Here is an 18,568-nt window from a genome sequence, read left to right as displayed (position 1 = left end):
TGTCAATGGCCATGTGATCGTTACCATCGGCTAACTATGGCAAATAACATCGTACCACTTCGTTTAGTTTGTCCACCATTTTATTTTAATCCTAGACCCTACGATCTTTCATTTTTTCTTTCTTTTTTTTTTAATCATTATTATAAATACCTAGTATTAGAAACAATTTTTCTTTTTAATTTTATTTTATTTATTGTCTTATACATTCAGGATTTATGACGTTATGGTGTTCGATACTTTTAATGATATATTGTTTAATGGGATATTTATATAAAAATAATTTTAATTTTTATTCGATTGATTATTTATAATCTTATGATTTTTATTATATCAAATGATTGTATATGTGTTTTAAGTTTGTATTTTATTATAAATGTTTTTATAATGAAAGATACGTTTCTTATTATTTTAATGAATTTTTTATTAATAATTAAAAGCATATATATATATATTATAATGTTAATTATGAGACTATGTATTAATCATATGATTTGTTTTTATGAAGCTACTTACAATTAATTATTTTACAAAATATCTGTAAAGAAAAATATTTGCAAATTTCTAGAACGGAAAGTTTATGTTCACTAAGCTTATTTGCTAATAAATTTAAATAAAACATGAGCGTGAACGCGAATACGACAACGGTAGATTAATGCCAATTTATTGGCCTATTTAAAAAAAAGTATACGTTTTAAAAATGTACGAAGATATATAGAAGTTATTTATGGATTCGATTAAATTATTAATAAAAAAAAAAAAAAAGAAAAAACAGTTATGCAAATCAACGTAAGATAAATTTATTAATATAATCCTATATATTTATGCATAATGTAGATGATGCATTTCTATAAAGAATTCAATATATATATATATATATATATATATATACTAGGGGTGCCTCGTCATGCGTTGCTGTGGCTCACAATCAGTCCGATACACACGTATTTAAGTCAACGAATTACCTTATACCGCAATCTGTTAGAATTTTATCGAACTAACAGAGATAATCATGACTCTTTGTTAATAAACAAATAATACGCAATAAAATAATATTGCAATTATAAATTGAAATATAAACAATCCTATCTTTCAAGTTGGATAAAACTGCACACAGTGTGCAAAATTTTATTAAAATAAGTTAAATAGTTTATGAGCCCATTGCGGACAAACAACGTGACACATAATTTATATATATATATATATATCTGAAATTATAAAAGAAAAAAACAAAAAAATAATATAATATATAATAAATCAACGTATAATAAATAACTATTAAATATAATCGTTGTAATTAAGTTGTTTTGTCTGAAAGAAATAACCTTGGCATCGATTTACATAAAAAAAAGAAATAAAAAAAAAAATAAAAGATTTACACGTTTATTAACGTAACTCCCACGCCTACGAGGATCTCGACACTTTTTTCTTTTTGGACATATCATTTTTCTTTTTAGAAACAAAAAAGAAATTCTCATGGTTCTTTCACTCGGCGGCATCTTCTTTAAAACTCGGGTGTAAAAAAAAAAAAAAATTCGTAATTGTGGTATTATCATCCTTTACCGCAATAAAAGCTTTAGCGAGTTGTTTTCTTCCAAGGGAACAAAGAATGTGATTTCTATTTTGTGGCATCTCAAGGTAAATATGACATAACTTTCGACCATACCGTAATCTGGACGAAGGTCATTTTATTCAACGTCAAAAAAAAAAAATAAAAATAAAAAAATAAAAGTGAGAGAGAACTTTTACTTTCAAAAGGATATCTGACGATTGTCTAAAATTTACTTTAAATTTGCACGTTTTTATTTTAACACCCCTTTGTTGTTAAATTATTTGATTAAAATTACATTTGTTTCGTTTGAAACGAATTCTGAATTATTTAAAATTAAACAATTAGTTTAAATTATTTTTACAACGATTAATATTATTCGATGATTAAAATAATTAAATATAATATTAATTTACATTTGGAGTTAAAATATTATTTTATATTTTTGTGCACGTTTTTTGTAATTGAACTCCTCCTAAACGGCTGGACCGATTTTAATGAAATTTTGTGTGTTTCTTCAGGTGGATTCGATAATGGTTTTGCGTTACAATTCGGTCTAATTTACGGTGTTTATTTATTTAATTTTTTTATTTATAAATTGTTATGCGAAAAGTTTATAGGTTGAAGTTAGACGATATTCGAGTAATAGAGAATATTCGAGTCGATAGTCGAAGTTATTCGATTCCAATTCGTAAATCGTAAAGTTTATAGGTTGAAGTTAATCGATATTTTTTATTGATATTATACTTTTCGATATATTCGATATATTTCTATTATTGTTCTTTTCGTGTTAATATTGTGTTACAAAAAATCGTGTGCTAATTGAAATATTGAAAAAAATTTTTCTTTTCTAATAAATATCTAAAATTTTGATTAACAATACTTGATAAATTAATCGTAAAAATGATTTTTATAATTTTTGAAATATTTTGATGTATTTGATAGGTCAAATGGTTATCATGATCAAGTAAACTAAGTAATAGGAAGGTAGAGAAAATCATATCGAGTAGTATACTACTCAATTTCTTCCTTTTTACTATGATTTATCTATCTTTCTCTCTTTTACTAAACTTCTATCTCTTTTTGTTTCTATAAAACCTACGATCTCGCCTATTAGGTACCGGTTACAGAGATGTAACGATAAACGCGGATTATTGTCGCTCGGAAGCACAGTTTTACAATAAAACACAACTATAAGTATCAAATATTCTCTTAAGTATAGTAATAACTCTTCTTATGTAATTTATATTATCCTACTATCCTAACTTCTCAATTAGAAATAAATTACTAATAAGAATTCCAATAGATTGAATTAAAACTGAAAAAAAAAAAAAAAATAAAGAAGAAGAAAAAAGAAAAAATAAAATAGTTCCCTTATGCAATTAATTTCATATCAATTTTTCAATTTGAACAAAATAATAATCGTAGTAATTGAAATTGAATTAAATTATTATCAATTAATTTTGTTTATTTTAACATTTAGTAATTTTCCTAAAATCCATTTTACCAACTTAAGTGGTACCTAAAGTGGTACTTAAAGGTTGGTTCAATGTGTGTTTAATTTTTTATTTAAAAATTATATTAAATATAAAATAAAATATTATAATATTTAAAATATTTAAATTAATATATATTTGTAATATTATATTATAAAATAAAATTCAAATGAACGATATATTAACAACCTAACAAATTATTAATAAAAAATAGTTGAAGTACATTTACAAAAATCAAAAAGAAGAAAAGTAAATAAAAATGATAATAATTACAAAAAAAAAAACAAGGGGTAAGTGGGGGGAGGGGGAGGGAAGGGCATGGTAAGGGGGGTAAGGGGGTTTGAATAAAATTTCTGGCATCAATCGTGGTAAAGTGGACAGCTTACTAAGAGAAGCCAACAAGTTAAAAGAGGATAAGATAGGTTGGTTGGTTGGATACAGGTAACGTTCGTTCGGACGGTGTTTAAGAGCAAAGGTCTGAACCTACCTAAGGTCATCCGTCTTCCAAAGATACGCGATATGCTTCCGTGTACTGGACACGGTACGAAGAGCTTGACCTTTTGAAATTAAATCGTCGATGTTTATTTCTTCTTACCACGAATACGAGTAGTGGTATACATATATATATATATATATATAGTAAACGGTGCTTTGCTTACTTACTTACTTGATTGCTTGGTTTTTCCTGTGAAATATTTTTATTAAGTATATTATTATAACTGATATATACTCGCAAGTCCTTTGATTTATCCTCTTAGTACATTTTTGTTTTTTATTTTATATATATATAAATATATATATTAGGATGGTTCGGTCACGTGTTGGTGTGGTTTTTTTTTTTTTTTAATAAAATGTTGATTTAATATAATTTAATACAATTATAACAACATAAAAAGTAATACCTCAATTAAGTTAAAAAGTTAAGGTTAGTTTTGTTAGATGTGACTCTGAAAAAAATTGTGAAATAATTGAATTGTATTACAGTGCCATCTATTGAATGCTTACAGTATCTAAAGACCTGGCTAACCTCCAAATAATAAATCCTTAAATTACTAATAAAAAAAATAGCATTGCTATGGCCTTGTTATAAAATGTTGACTTAATATAATTATGGTAAATTATAAATTGTTATTATTTATTTTAAATAATAATAATTTATAATTTACTAATATTAAACTATTTAGTACATTATAACAACATCCACAAAATAATAATACATGAAAAAAATATCAAAAAAAAAAAAAACCAAGCTTAGTTCTATCAACGCAAATCTGAAGAAAAAAACCTGAAAAAAAACCTGAAAAAAAACCTGGAAAAAAAAAACCTGAAAAAAATTGAATTGTCCTACAGCACCATCTATTGAATTCTTACGGAATCTTGAAACTAAGATAACCTCCAAATACAAAATCCTTAAAGAACAACGACATGAGGATTGGGTGGGGTTTTTGATGTGAGTGAAAAACAAAAAGATTCAATGAAGATGATTAACTGAAGTGAGAGGGAATAGGGGGGGGGGGTAGGGGGTTAACGATAAAGATGAACGTTTGGAAAGAAAGGAAAGTACGATGATTACGATGTTTCTTTCTCGGTACAATCAACGTTTTCTACGAGTCAATGATCCTTCTTCGAGTTAGCAATTATGACGAAGACAATGACACTATGCCAAGAGACGTCTCAACACTAAACACTGACATTAATATTCTTACGTTCCGGGATAGGTAATTATCTCAGGATGTATATATATATATATATATGTGTATGTTATTTGTTGGGAACGTTAAAAATGTGAAAGTGCGTCTTTGATGATTAACCATCAACAAGTTATTGCATTTTTTTTTTTTTCATCCATTTTGATTTCAACTATGACAACAGTCTCTGACAACTATTATTTCTATTGTTAAATAGATTTATATGTAAAATATAATGAATAAAAATGTTAATTAAGAATATTGTTTGTAAAGTAAAATTATAATAATATAAAAGAAATCTATTCTGCACAATCAAATAAGATGAATGAGATAATTATGATTTTATTTATTGAAAAATGTATTTTAAATTCTTGTTTTTTTTTTGTGAATTATTGATTGTGAATTGACAACGACGATCAATCTATCAATTCGTCAAGTGATTAAAATAAAACGTCATCCTAAAAAAAAGTAAAAAATATTTTATTTGAATTTACGAAATAAATATAATAATATTGATTACCATTAAATATTCATCAATAAAAATAAATATCTGTCTACCTTTGAAAAATAATTGTAAAAATTTCAAACAAAAATTATTTACAAATTTAACAAAGTATTATATTACCTTAAAAACGAAACAGAAACGTATTTTAAAATATTACTAAACAATTAAATAATATATTATTGTAGAATAAAATTTAAAAAAAAAAAAACAAAAATGATTGAATTTAAATAAAACGAAAAAAATACAAAAATAAATACACACACACACACACAAATAATAAATACCATAAAAAAAAATACTTATGATATAAAACTTCGTAGACACATTGAAAAAAAATTAAAAAATATTGATGACTATGTTAAATCAATGTATCAGTGATGACAAACGATAATTTATGGGGGTTTATTCCTAGCTAATTTTCCATATGCTGCATTCGCACATATGGTGTGCTACTTTTGTATGAATCTTTTCGATAAAGACCGCTATGTAATGATTTTCTATATACATATACATATGCAATACACAATCTACACATATAACAATAAAATATATTATTTCGCACACTATCAAAAGAATTTCTACCGCCCGTTCTCGAATGTTGTTGAACAATTTTTTTTTTTTTTTTTTTTTTTTTTTTTTTTCTCATACGTTTGTAATACTCACACAGTTCGTTTAACTTCCATGTTCCTTTTTCTAACTGTACATATGTACTCTTACTTACACGGTTAGGGGGCACGCGCCTTTTACTATTTTTAAGATTCTCCTACTTCATGGAAGATCATGCTACTTATGTGTGTGTGTGTGTTTTTTTTTAATTAAAAAAAAAAAACGTGTGTCGTGGCCTTGCGAATACACGCGGAAACTCGTGTCTTTTGAATTCCTATGACATTTCGAGTAATTAATGTTAATTCGTGATCATTATTATTCGTGAAATATCATATCAAATATTTTCATGTGAACTCATGAAACGATCACAGGTGTTTGTTAATTGATTAATTTAATTTGTTTAATAGAAAAAAATATTTCGTTAACGTTATAATTAATTCGTGCTAATGTATTATAATACTATGAAAGAATACTAATCTGTTAAAATATGAAAGAAAACATAATGAAATATATTTTAATTATTATTATGGTTTTGTTATAATATGTTGAATTAATATAATTATAAACTATTTAGGAAATTATAACAACACCCACAAAATAATATTATTCAAAAAAAAAAATATATATAAAAAAACAAGGTTAGTTATGTCATACAAAAACCTGAAAAAAAATGTGAAATAATTAAATTGTAATATAGCACCATCTATCGAAAATTTACAGTACCAAAAGACTAAGATAATCTGTGAATGTTAAATCTTTAAATTAGCGATAAAAAATACAAAAATAAACGCGATAAAACCTAACCTATATCTTAATAGGTTAGGTACCATATATATATTTCTTCTGTGCACGTTTTTGTAATTGAACTCCTCCTAAACGGCTGGACCGATTTTAATGAAATTTTGTGTGTGTCTTCAGGTGGATTCGATAATGGTTTAGCGTTACAATTCGGTCCAATTTATGTTGTTTATTTAATTAATTTTTTATTTATAAATTGTTATGCGAAAAGTGTATAGGTTGAAGTTAGTCGATATTCAAAATGACGTTAGATATTATAATATTTTTTTAATACAAATTTTCATCAAAACGGTTTAGATTGTTACAGCTTATTTCAAAAAGTTTGAAATTTTCGAATTAAAGATGTGTGTATCGGACTGATTGTGAGCCACAGCAACGCGTGGCGGGGCACCCCTAATATATATATATATATATTATTATTAAAAATATACATAATTAAATAGCATATTATTATTAAAAATATAAAAAATACAATATTTTACTAAATAATATCAATTCTACTTTATTTTACCTTTTTTCTATACTTTCAATTAATCAACCTAAAAAATATTGTGCTCATTTGAATTATTAAAAATTTTTAGAACGACCTAATATAAAATTGCAATTATGCTAAACACTTATAGTTGCATATATGTTATCTCTTTTTAGTGACGTAGCATTTCGTCAGTTTTTTTTCGTTTCATCGTTTCAAATCAGTCAGATTTTAAAGAAATTTTCACTTGAAAAAAACAAAAAAAAAACAAAAAGAAAAAGAACAGGGAAAGGTAAATAGAAACAAAAAGTTGGATAAGTTGAATTCGAGAAAAAAGGTAAGAAGAGAAGGTAAGAGAAGCAGCAGGAGCAGCACAATGTTAGGTAAAGGTAGGGATAAGTAAAGACACATAGTCAGCAAAAGGGAACGAAAGAAACGAAAGACGAAAGACGAAAGACCAAAGAGAAAAAGAGAGAGAGAGAACTTGAGCCTGCGCGATACAGTTTATTTGAAACGCCAAGAGAAGTGGGGATTCCTAGCTTGGAGGAACGTACAACCTCGTCTCCTCGACAAGTTTCCAGTCGTGCGATCCCGTTCGATCTCGTCGCTGTTTAAACCGTATATATATATATACATATATATATATATACACACGAAGTGTTTTCTTTCTTATTTATTATCTTCAGCTTCATTTCTTTCGATTTAGGATCGATAGATCAATCGAACGATCGATTGGTTGATACGATTCGATATTTTTCCTTTCCTTCATTCGATTTATGCTCGTTTACAATTCTAATATAAACAATTATTTCTATTATTTATTTTTATTTTTTTTATTATATTTAATTTCTATATATATACTTCATTAAAACCAACCAAAAGAATTATTTTTATTATTTATTTTATTATTATTATTATTATTATTATTATTATTATTAAACATTCATAGGTTTTTGTGAAGTTTGATTGATGTATTCGCAAATTAAAACAAACTAAAATTATTTTATTTATCCAATTATTTTTCATACCTATGTATGAATGTTCGATTGATTAAAGAAAAAATCCACAAATTATTTCAAATACAAATTCAATGTTATTTACATTCTTATCATTATCACTCATATTGTTTATACAATTTATTTTATTATTTTTTATTTTTTTTTTCATTCAAATATTCTCTCTCTATCTATTTTTCACTTATCGCAAAATCGAATGGACTGTAACATTCCCCGTTTTCCCTGTTACCATAGAAATAGTCTCCTCTCATAGTCGTATTATTTTCGCACGATTAATCGAGTGAAAGTTTTCAAGTACCATAAAAAGAAAAAGGATTTGAAAGAGAAGAAAAAGATGGTGCAGTATCGTTTCCGTGCACTCCTCCCTGTCGATGAGTTTAATAGTTTGTTGTGCGACGAGTGGGGATTCGTGTGTTTGATTAAGGATCAATGAGAAAAAAACATCAAAAAGAAAGGAAGAAAGGAAGGAAGGAAAAAGATTCTCAAATATCAAGGTGTGTATCACCTATATATATATATCAAAATATCTTACACAATACTTAAATAACCCTATATATCCCTAGATACTTTATATATAATCGTCTATACACCTACACACACCCTATATACAACACCTTACTCTTATATACACATATATATATATATATATATATATAAAAATATCTTACACAATACTCAAATAACCCTATATATATATACCAATACACCTTATATACACCCCTATATAGTCAAATAACCCTACACCTACACACCCATATCATAAATATCTTACACAATACTCAAATAACCCTATATATAATCTTCTATACACCTACACACACCCTATATACAACACCCTACGCATCCATTCAAACATGCACACACACATACACACACACACACATATAAAAACCCGTATTCTTTTTCTAACATAGTAAGCGTCATTTTATTCTCTCTCAATATCGTACGATGCGACGTTTAACAGGAGTATCGGTAAGGTTCCGTATCACGTTACGAAACGATTTCACGATCCTTTCCCCCTCCCCCCTCCGCCTCACTCACTCCCCCCCCCTCAACCACCCCTGTTTTGCCCTCTTTCGATCTAGTCGATGTTGCACACGTGCATTGGGTGTCCGCGTCACGGCTAAAACGATAATGGAAGAATTCTTGCGCAGGTCGAATCTCACTATACCAGTTCGAAATCGTTTTACTTGCGTAATAAATACCGCAATTTAATCCGGATACTGAATCCTCTATTCGTTTACCACCTATCACGTATGCTATATGCATATATATTATATAATTATATTCCTGAGAATCAATATACTAATATATATATATGTATATAAATGCTTACAATTAGTCACCTGTTTTAATCCGTTAATTTATACTAGTCTTTTTATGTGTTTTTTACGAATAGGGTTATTTTTTTTGCGTACATTCAATCAATTCTTTATGAGCATCCTTGCCAGAACGGACTATCATTTTAATTGTTTTCTATTTCTAAATATATATGTATAAATACTTACAATTAGTCACCTGTTTAAATCCGTTAATTTATACTAGTCTTTTTATGTGTTTTTTACGAATAGGGTTATTTTTTTTTGCGTACTTTCAATCAATTCTTTATGAGCATCCTTGCCAGAACGGACTATCATTTATATTTTTTTCTATTTCTAAATATATATATGTATAAATACTTACTATTAGTCACCTGTTTAAATCCGTTAACTTTATACTAGTCTTTTTATGTGTTTTCTACGAATAGGGTTATTTTCTTTTTTTTTTTTTCGTACACTCAATCGAATCTTTAATACCATCCTATCTACAAGGGGAAAAAAGAAAGAAAGATTAGATAAAGGTGTTGTACGCTTCGTTGAAACTTCGTTGTGTTCATTTAAGCACGCAAAACAGTTGCATGCAAAAGCGCACGCATCCGCGGTGCAACGCGCTAAATTTTAATGAACATGCGCGCATTGGTGTGATTCTCCCCCCCCCCCCCGTAGCTTCTTATTATTAAATTTGTTCTTTAACATTTCGTACTCTATTTTAATTCGTAAATCAGGATTTATGTAAAAGGTAGGCAGGTAGGCAGGTAGGCAGGTAGGCAGGCGCGGCGGAACGTGTAAAATTATGTTGCACGGAAAAACATTAAGCGTATATCCAAGATTAACGCGATTGCTCGACTCCCCTCAAGTAAATTGCTAAATCTGAACTTTCACTTTTGCTCGATACATATAACTAGCGCCATCTACGAAATTCAAACTAAAGAATATAACGTCTCTTCTCTCACTCTCTCTCTCTTTATTTAATTCTATTTTATTTGCGATTTATTTCATTCTTTTTTCTTCTCACGTCAGTGTAAATTACTTTCACTTCTAATCATTGGTTTTCTTATTTATTTATTTATTTAATTTGTTTATTTACTATTATATTTTATCGTTTGAATTTTTGTGAAATATATGATGACGTATTTCACGATTTCATTTATCAATTCGTTTTCATTTTCGTGTTCGTTTTCGTTTTCCTTCATTTTTGATTTCTATCGATACAACAAATTTACACTGAAACTATCTTTCATAGTTTTGTTTTGTTTTGTTTGGTGTTTTTATTTTATAAAAAAAAAAAATAGATATCGTTATCTAATCAATTTCTCGTTCTTGATATTTTTATTTAACTCGTTTGCTATTACGATCTAATAGGAAAATTACATACCGTGACTATTTTTTTAAATTGTTTTATACAAATAAAAATCAAATAATATAATTATTAACCTTCACATAAAATATACTAATTAAGCTAATTATAAATATTAAATATAATTATCGCATAGAATTGATAATGAATTTTAAATAAATTATTTCTTCGATAAATTATATGTACAATCAAACAAACAAACAAAAATATATATATAAAATAATCGTAGTTTGTTTGATGCACGACATGAAAGATAGATTTGTTTTTTGAACGGTTAAAAAATAAAGATAAATTAAGAACAAACTACTCGTTCAATTCCACTCTCATTCTCAACGATAGAACCTCGATTTAACTCAGAGTAACAGCAACGTTCACCGTGATTGGAGAAAGGACGAAAGTCGTGGAATTCAATGAATGTCGAGGTTCTCTTCGATAATAACTAACAAGAGGATACACCTAATAAGTTGACAGGACACAACCATATTTTTTTTTTTTCTTATAAACTTTACACAATTGTTTAATTAACCGGTCTGATATCATACAATGTATAATTTGTTTCTTTAAAAACAAAACAAATATAAACGAAGGAAAGCTTTATATTCATTTTTATAAATTAATTTGTTTTATGTTAAATCAAACAAACAATTAATTTTTATACAGTTGCAAAACAAAAAATAAGAAAAATTCTATTGGAAAATGAGAAAAGAAAAAGGAGACACAAAAAAATATTTAAAAAAAAAAAAAAAAACGAGAGAGTGGTGTGGAGAAGATAAAGAAAAGTTCGCGCCAAAAGTTGGAGTCAAAAGTTCGCGCCAAAAGTTAATGTTAGGGTGTGTACTTTTATGATGTAATTAAATCTCAATTACATGGAAATTAACGTCTAACGTGAACTAGTGTGTTCACCATTTAAAACATTTTATCACCTTGAACGCGAGTAGGATGAGTAGCAAGCAGCCTTACTTCTTGGGAATAATAGGTTATGTTCATTTTGTCACGTGAGAGTTAAAAGAAATAGGAGAGGGGGGTGAGGAAAGCAGAGTGAAAGAAAAACGAACGAATAAAGAACGAAAATTGTTCTTCTCTCTCTCTCTCTCTCTCTCTGCTGTCACACACACACACACACAGACATTATATCTTTTTCTATTTATTCATATATCTTTCTTTTTCTAACTCATGTGTATTCATGACCAGGACCGTAGATAAAAAGAGGAGTCTCCACGCATCATATCTTACATATGTGGAATATTAATTCTCGTCATTCGTATGCAATGTACGTCATTTTGCCATGAACACACGTACCTTTCGTTCGTTCGGGAAATGTTACAGGTGTTAGTAACTATGAAATAAATAAATAAAAAAAAAAAAAATAAAAAAAAAATAAAATAAAAATGATAAAGAGAGAAAAAGAAACAGAGTAAGATGTGCATGTGCATTGAAAGAGAAAAAAAGTGTATATATATATATATATATATAGTGCATGTATATGTGTATGTATGGGTATGTGTGTTGGTTAGAAGAGTTACACATTATGTATACTGAAACGTTTGTGTGAGAATATGTAAATAATATATCCCGCAAAACTCTTGGATTATATCTGGACGAACAGAATCGGCCTATAATAACACGGAAATAAATCTAACATAGAAGAAACCATCTACTTATTGTCCGGTTATAGCAACTATACTTGACTCTTCGGAATACTTATGCGAATTTTTTTTTTTCTAGTGTTGGTTATTTATTAATCATCAATATTCTGTACTTTGAACGAGGTAAAGAGAGAGAGAGAGAGAGAGAGAGAGAGAGAAAGAGAGAGAAATGAGTAGGAATTCTTGTAAATATTGATGGTGTGGTTAATAAACGTTTTCAATTGGTATAATAAATATGTGTTATAAACTAAATGATATACTTGGTGATTTAATTATAAATTTGTATTATATATTAAAATTTTATTATTTTAGAAATATATTTGTTATACTTATTATATTTTATTATATATATATATATATATAGAAATAAATTTATAAATATATAATAATATTTTAGAATTAATAAATTAAATTTATAATTCTAATAATTGAATAAAAATATATTTATTATATTTTATTATATATCTAGAAATATATATTTATATATATATAAAATATAAATTTATAAATAATTAACAAAAATTAATATATACTATTATATGTACTATATATAGTACATATACCAAATATATTTCTCAAATTATTTAATAATAATAATAATAATAATAATAATAATAATAATAATAATAATAATAAAACAATATTAATAAATCATTTATATATTTTAATATCATTTGTATCACATTTAACACATTTTCCTATTTATAACTTTTATTATTTTTTTTTTAATAAAAAATAAATGCAACGAAGATATTTTTAAAGAGAAGCCATAAGGCAAAACGATATGTGCGTAGTTCAGTGGTAATAATAATCATCATCATCATAAATTCATCATCATCATCACTATCATCTTTCCTCGTCATTATCACTTTTATCATCATCATCATCATCATCATCATCATCATCATGATGGTGGCAATCGTCGTCAAGCAAAAGACGAAGCATGATCACTCGTTAACTTGTATGCTTTTATGCCTCTGGCGAATCACTGTCAAGGTTGTTGTTACGCTTCGTAGAACGACGAATTCCATAAGACGTGAAAAAGTGCGGGGGTGTTCTTGAACGATGGCTCGTAACCAAACTGCATCTATTTCCTTCTCACTCTCACTCTCTCTCTCTCTCTCTCTCTCTCTCTCTCTCTCTCATTCTCTCATATTTTTGTAATATCATTTATTATACTATAATTTACTTTACTTTATTATTTTTACTTACTTTTATTTATTCGATCAATAAATCAATTTAAAATGAGTTGATGACACTATTTAACCCCATTTGTTTTCTATAGAAACCCTTAAATAAATTCAATATTCACATTACACGGTGGACATTCAATTGCAATAAATCAAACTAACACATGTGCAATAAAATAATAAAACGTGTAAAATCTTTTTAATATTTAACATTGAAAAAAATGTTTTGTTTTTAGGAAAAGGATAGTGATCAAGTTATAAAAAAAAAAAAACAAGTTAGAAAAACCAAAAAGATGTCATCAAGTGGCGAATTTTCAACATTGTCAAGCGGTGAGGCAACCGGTACAGGTGACGATTCCTTGCCAAGTTCGCGTGAAGCAACCGCCGAAGTTGCCGGTTCTACGGCTGGTTTCATACCATTGCGAGATTTCCTCGACAGATTTTCATTACCGAGAGTTGTCAGAGTTGAAGGTGCAGGTGGTCGTCCTATTTTACTTTACAAACAACAACAAAGATCACTTAGAGTTACGGCAACATTGCTGATGCATCGTTATCGTCACGATGTCAAAGTTGGACCAGAAATCGTCATACCTGAAGGATACCCTGGTAAGTAATTAATCATCAAACTAAATATTCAATTAATTTATCATATCGTACCAAGTGAAGAATGAATGTACGAATTAACTGATTACGGAGACAGTCAGTTACATTAAAAACGACAAAGGAAACAAAAGAAATATATATATTGTTTTGTTCGAGAGTAACTTAAAGCCATCGCTAGAATGTTTGATAGTGGGTGCTGGAAAACGAAGAAGAAAAAAGAAAAAGAAGAAGAAGAAGAAGGAAGAAGGAAGAAGTAGAAGAAGAAGAAGAATGATCGAACGTCGTTTTCTTTAGCGGAAGTGAAGCCTTTTGCTCAACCATCATCATTCTATGCATAACGCGATGATTTACAACTAGAAGTAAGCCGTGCTAGGGAATTTTCACGGGCGCTTTAACTTTACCGTGGTAAAGAGAAATTTCCTTACAACCTCTCCCCTCCCCCACCCTCATCCTCCTCGTCCCCCTTTTTTCGCAACTCTTCTTCCTTTTTCGTTTCGTGGTATGTTAAAATCTTTTTGTTTGTTTGTTTTTTTTTTTCTTTCATTCTTTTCACAGTTTGCATAAATCCTCGTGGTAAACTTCATTTTCTCAAACGTTAAATAAATGTTGGTATAAATGCCGATAGATTATGATACAGTGGGGAATAATAAAAAAACAAAAAAACAAACACAACCATACCAGTTTCTTGTTAAACCTTTTTTTTTTGTTTTTTTTTAAGGATTATGTCAGGTACCGATAGTTTTTGTTAACAAAAATAATAAGAATATAAAATCCAAGATAATATGAAGCTTCGTTAAGTCTATTACATTGTGATAAATCATTTTGCGAATATGTGTGTGTGTGTGTGTGTATGTGTGTGACGTAGGTATAGCACATTTCTCACGCACGACACCAATTGCCCCGTTTTAACTGTAGCAACGATATAAACTTCGCAACGAGAAACGTGACTCGAGGCTACCTATTTCAAGGTTCAAGTGTAAATGCCGCCTTGAAAGCGCGTAAATACATAGACCAACATATCTTATTGGTTGCACAAGCTTCATAGATCACCTTCTCTATTTCTATCTCTATTTCAATCCTTTTTAATGAAGGAGAGAGAAGAGAATGTAAGAAGCCGCCAAAGTCTCACGGTTTCACTGCAATCTATCCTTCCATTACGCGATCGATTAATTTAACCAACACAACCGTTCTCCTAGTTTCAAACTAGAAAACCAACTAATACTTTTTTAGTTGACTCAAAATACTGGGGCCTGTTTTAATCCTATCCCAGCAATATTATTGCAACAAAAAAACACATGTTTTCAATGATTCACGTAAATAACAGCATTGTTCATCGTCACACATTGTATAATTCTTGAAACAATCCTCCCAATCTCCACTCAACATTCATTTGTACCTAAAAGGTTAATGGTAGATTGCTACCCTTACAAGAAGAAATTCTGTGTGAGTACTTGCGAATAAACAGACACCATCATAAAGGGCGGCGGCAGCAACATGGTTGGTTGTAATCCACGTATAATTCTCAAAGTTACCACCATTACCACCCTAGGTCTCGTACTGGTCTCATGGGTATTCGCCACAGATGTAAATACCCGCGGGATATCTGTGAGTTGAGGGCCTACTAGGTAGGGGGGTATTAAATATACGTTCTATATACGGGTACTCGACAAATTGCTCGCATGAACCAGAATAATTAGCATCGCAAGACCCTCCGGGTGCATTTCTCTGCTCATCTTTTCTTCTACAACACATTCCCCCTTTCTTCTTTCCTCTCATCCGTCTATTCCCATGTGTGTGTGTATGTGTGTGTGTACGATTGGTCAAAGAATAAAACGAAGATGAATAAGAACACAACATAGTGTTGTCTATTGCAAACTTTTCTCTCTCACAATCAGTTAATTTCTTTTTCTTCTTTAGCATCTTTCTCATTCCCCCATCAACATAACATTTTTGTTTCAACCATCATAGTATAGTACTCTGTCTCATTGTTCAACTAAAAACCCTGGCTAAGTTTAATCAGCACCGTTGAGTTGACTTGATGCACCAACCTGTACTGTTCTCTATCTCTCTCCATTTCTTTGCTAGGGTTTTACCAAGCCTTTAGCAGGCCTTGCACCACACCACGTTCGGTATGCTTAAGAATGTAATTTAATATGCAACGTTACCGCGGGCCCCGCCGTGTCATATTTATAGGTATTTATGCGTCAGCTTCGTGGCCACGTTTAACGCCGCGAGACTTTGCTGAGGTGCATGTGCAAGATCATTGAAATTACCTCCTCCTCCTCTTTCACCTCCACCTCCAGTCTTTCCTACTCATCCTACTACTCCTACTCTTGTTCTCGTTGCTGTTGTTGTTGTTGTTGTTGTTATTATTATTATTATTATTTTTTCTTATTTTCTTCATATGATTTTTTTTTTGTTTTCTTTAGAACATAAAGTGTACAACGAATGCATTTAATGTTGAGATAACGTGGGAGAAATTGATCATTGTTTATCATCACTCCTTAGTTTTATCCAATATACTTGAACAAATCTTTTCTTTCAATCTTCATATCTTTGATCAATGTGTTCTCAGACAATTATTATACTTATATCAATGGTGGTATTTTTTATTTTTTATTTTTTATATGTCTACACCTGTTATTGTAATACGTCCTTAACCTAATAATATTCTTGACAAATCATATAGTAAGTTAATCGTTGTAGGTTGATTTGTTTTTTGTTTTTTTTTGTTTTTATATTTCTGGTATACACTATTTTTAGTTATTTTGTTTTATGTAATTGTAATATAATGATAGGTTAGATTGATTATATTTGAGATTGTAATTATTAGAATTAATCTAATTGATATTAAATTGTCGGGATAATAACCCTGAGAGGAATTTATAGTTGCACTCAAAATAATATTACAATTATAATGGAATACATTACAATAATAATAATAATAATAATACAGGAAAAAAAAATATGAAAAAGTAAGATTAAGGTTATGTCATCATGTATAATATGATAAAACGTAATATATACAAATGAAATATTTATTTAATATTTATTACCGTCAAAATAATAAAACGAACAATTATATTAATTTGTTATTGCAAGTGCAACAATGTGTTCAAACTCCTAGACGATTGTAACACTTTCACCCCTGTTGTTTTTTCTTTAATTAATAATAATAATAATAATAATAATAATAATAATAACAACAACCTACATATTAACTTGACGTATAAATGGAAAACTGTTGTAACTTTTAGATGATATCAAATGATTTCATATTTTTTTTACTATTCGTAATCTTACATATATTGCAAAGCTTTTTTTTTTACATATATATATATATATATATTATATATTATTTTAAATTGAAACATTTGATTATAATGAATTTATCATTGTTTTTCTTTCGTAATATTAAATGGTATTTCTAATAAAAAAAAAAAAAGAAGAAAAACTAACAACTTGAAATTCTCTTCTCACGAAGAACAATAAAACGTTGATCATTAAATTAAAACTAAGTAAATACCGTGGCCTAGTTATAAATTACACCATAGAGAGAAGGATAGAAAATAATAATAACAATAAAAAAAAAAAAAAATCGAATAAAGTGAGCGTAGAGAAATGAAATTCCTGGCATACTTAGAATCCATTTCATCTTGGATGATGATTTTTTTTTTTTTTTATATTTTGTTTTGTTTATTATTGTTATTGTTTAGACGTAAGGTAAACCTGAGATCTGTTGTTCATTTGCAAGCGCGATAAATCGCACTTCGTGGAAGGACGTTCTCGTGCTTGGAATAACCATAATGGACCACCATCGCGGAACGCGGTCTTCGATTCGCTAAAGATAAACGCATAAAACATTCATGATATGGCATAGGTGTGTTGCACTTTTACTTGCAACAAAAATTCTTACGTTTTACTATCGTATAAGATGAAACATTGTTGATTGGTGATTTGGTATAAGTGACAAAGTGAAAACCATGAATGCATTTTCATGCATTTTCATGCATTTCATACAATGCATTGCATTCTATTGAAGATCCAATAATAATAATAATAATAATAATAATAATAATAATAATAATAATAATAATAATAATAATAAGAAAATGATTTATTTAATAGTTTATAATTATATTGAAACAATATTTTATAACAAAATCACACAGCACAATGTTATTTTTAATTAGACAAATAAAATTACATACCTTCTTGAAGTACAATTAAATATAACTCGTAATAAAACATAACTTAATCCCAAAGAAGTAAGTTTAAGTAGGGACGATTAAAGGGAATGATATTAGAAAGGGATGAAAGGGTAGG

The 18,568-nt window shown here is 28.4% G+C and overlaps 1 protein-coding gene across 2 annotated transcripts in view; it reads left to right on the top strand.

The window, feature by feature from the left end:
- Positions 1-7,681: 7,681 nt before the first annotated feature.
- The window catches only part of LOC107066446 (uncharacterized), a 28,346-nt gene continuing 17,459 nt past the window's right edge, over positions 7,682-18,568 (top strand). Inside the window, exons 1-3 of one of the 2 annotated variants that reach the window (XM_015321079.2) lie at positions 7,682-7,729; positions 8,362-8,621; positions 13,876-14,245. In XM_015321079.2, coding sequence (XP_015176565.1) covers positions 13,933-14,245 — 313 coding nt within the window. In that variant the 5' untranslated portion in view covers positions 7,682-7,729; positions 8,362-8,621; positions 13,876-13,932. Of the gene's footprint in view, positions 7,847-8,361; positions 8,622-13,875; positions 14,246-18,568 lie in introns of both variants that reach the window. The other variant, XM_015321080.2, reaches the window with a different exon arrangement.

This window comes from Polistes dominula, unplaced genomic scaffold (assembly GCF_049000335.1).
Source record: "Polistes dominula isolate Pdom_NZ unplaced genomic scaffold, Pdom_raw_medaka contig_29, whole genome shotgun sequence".
NCBI lineage: Eukaryota > Metazoa > Arthropoda > Insecta > Hymenoptera > Vespidae > Polistes > Polistes dominula.
Note: the sequence above shows the minus strand (reverse complement) of the source record. Positions and strands in the feature narration are given on the sequence as shown.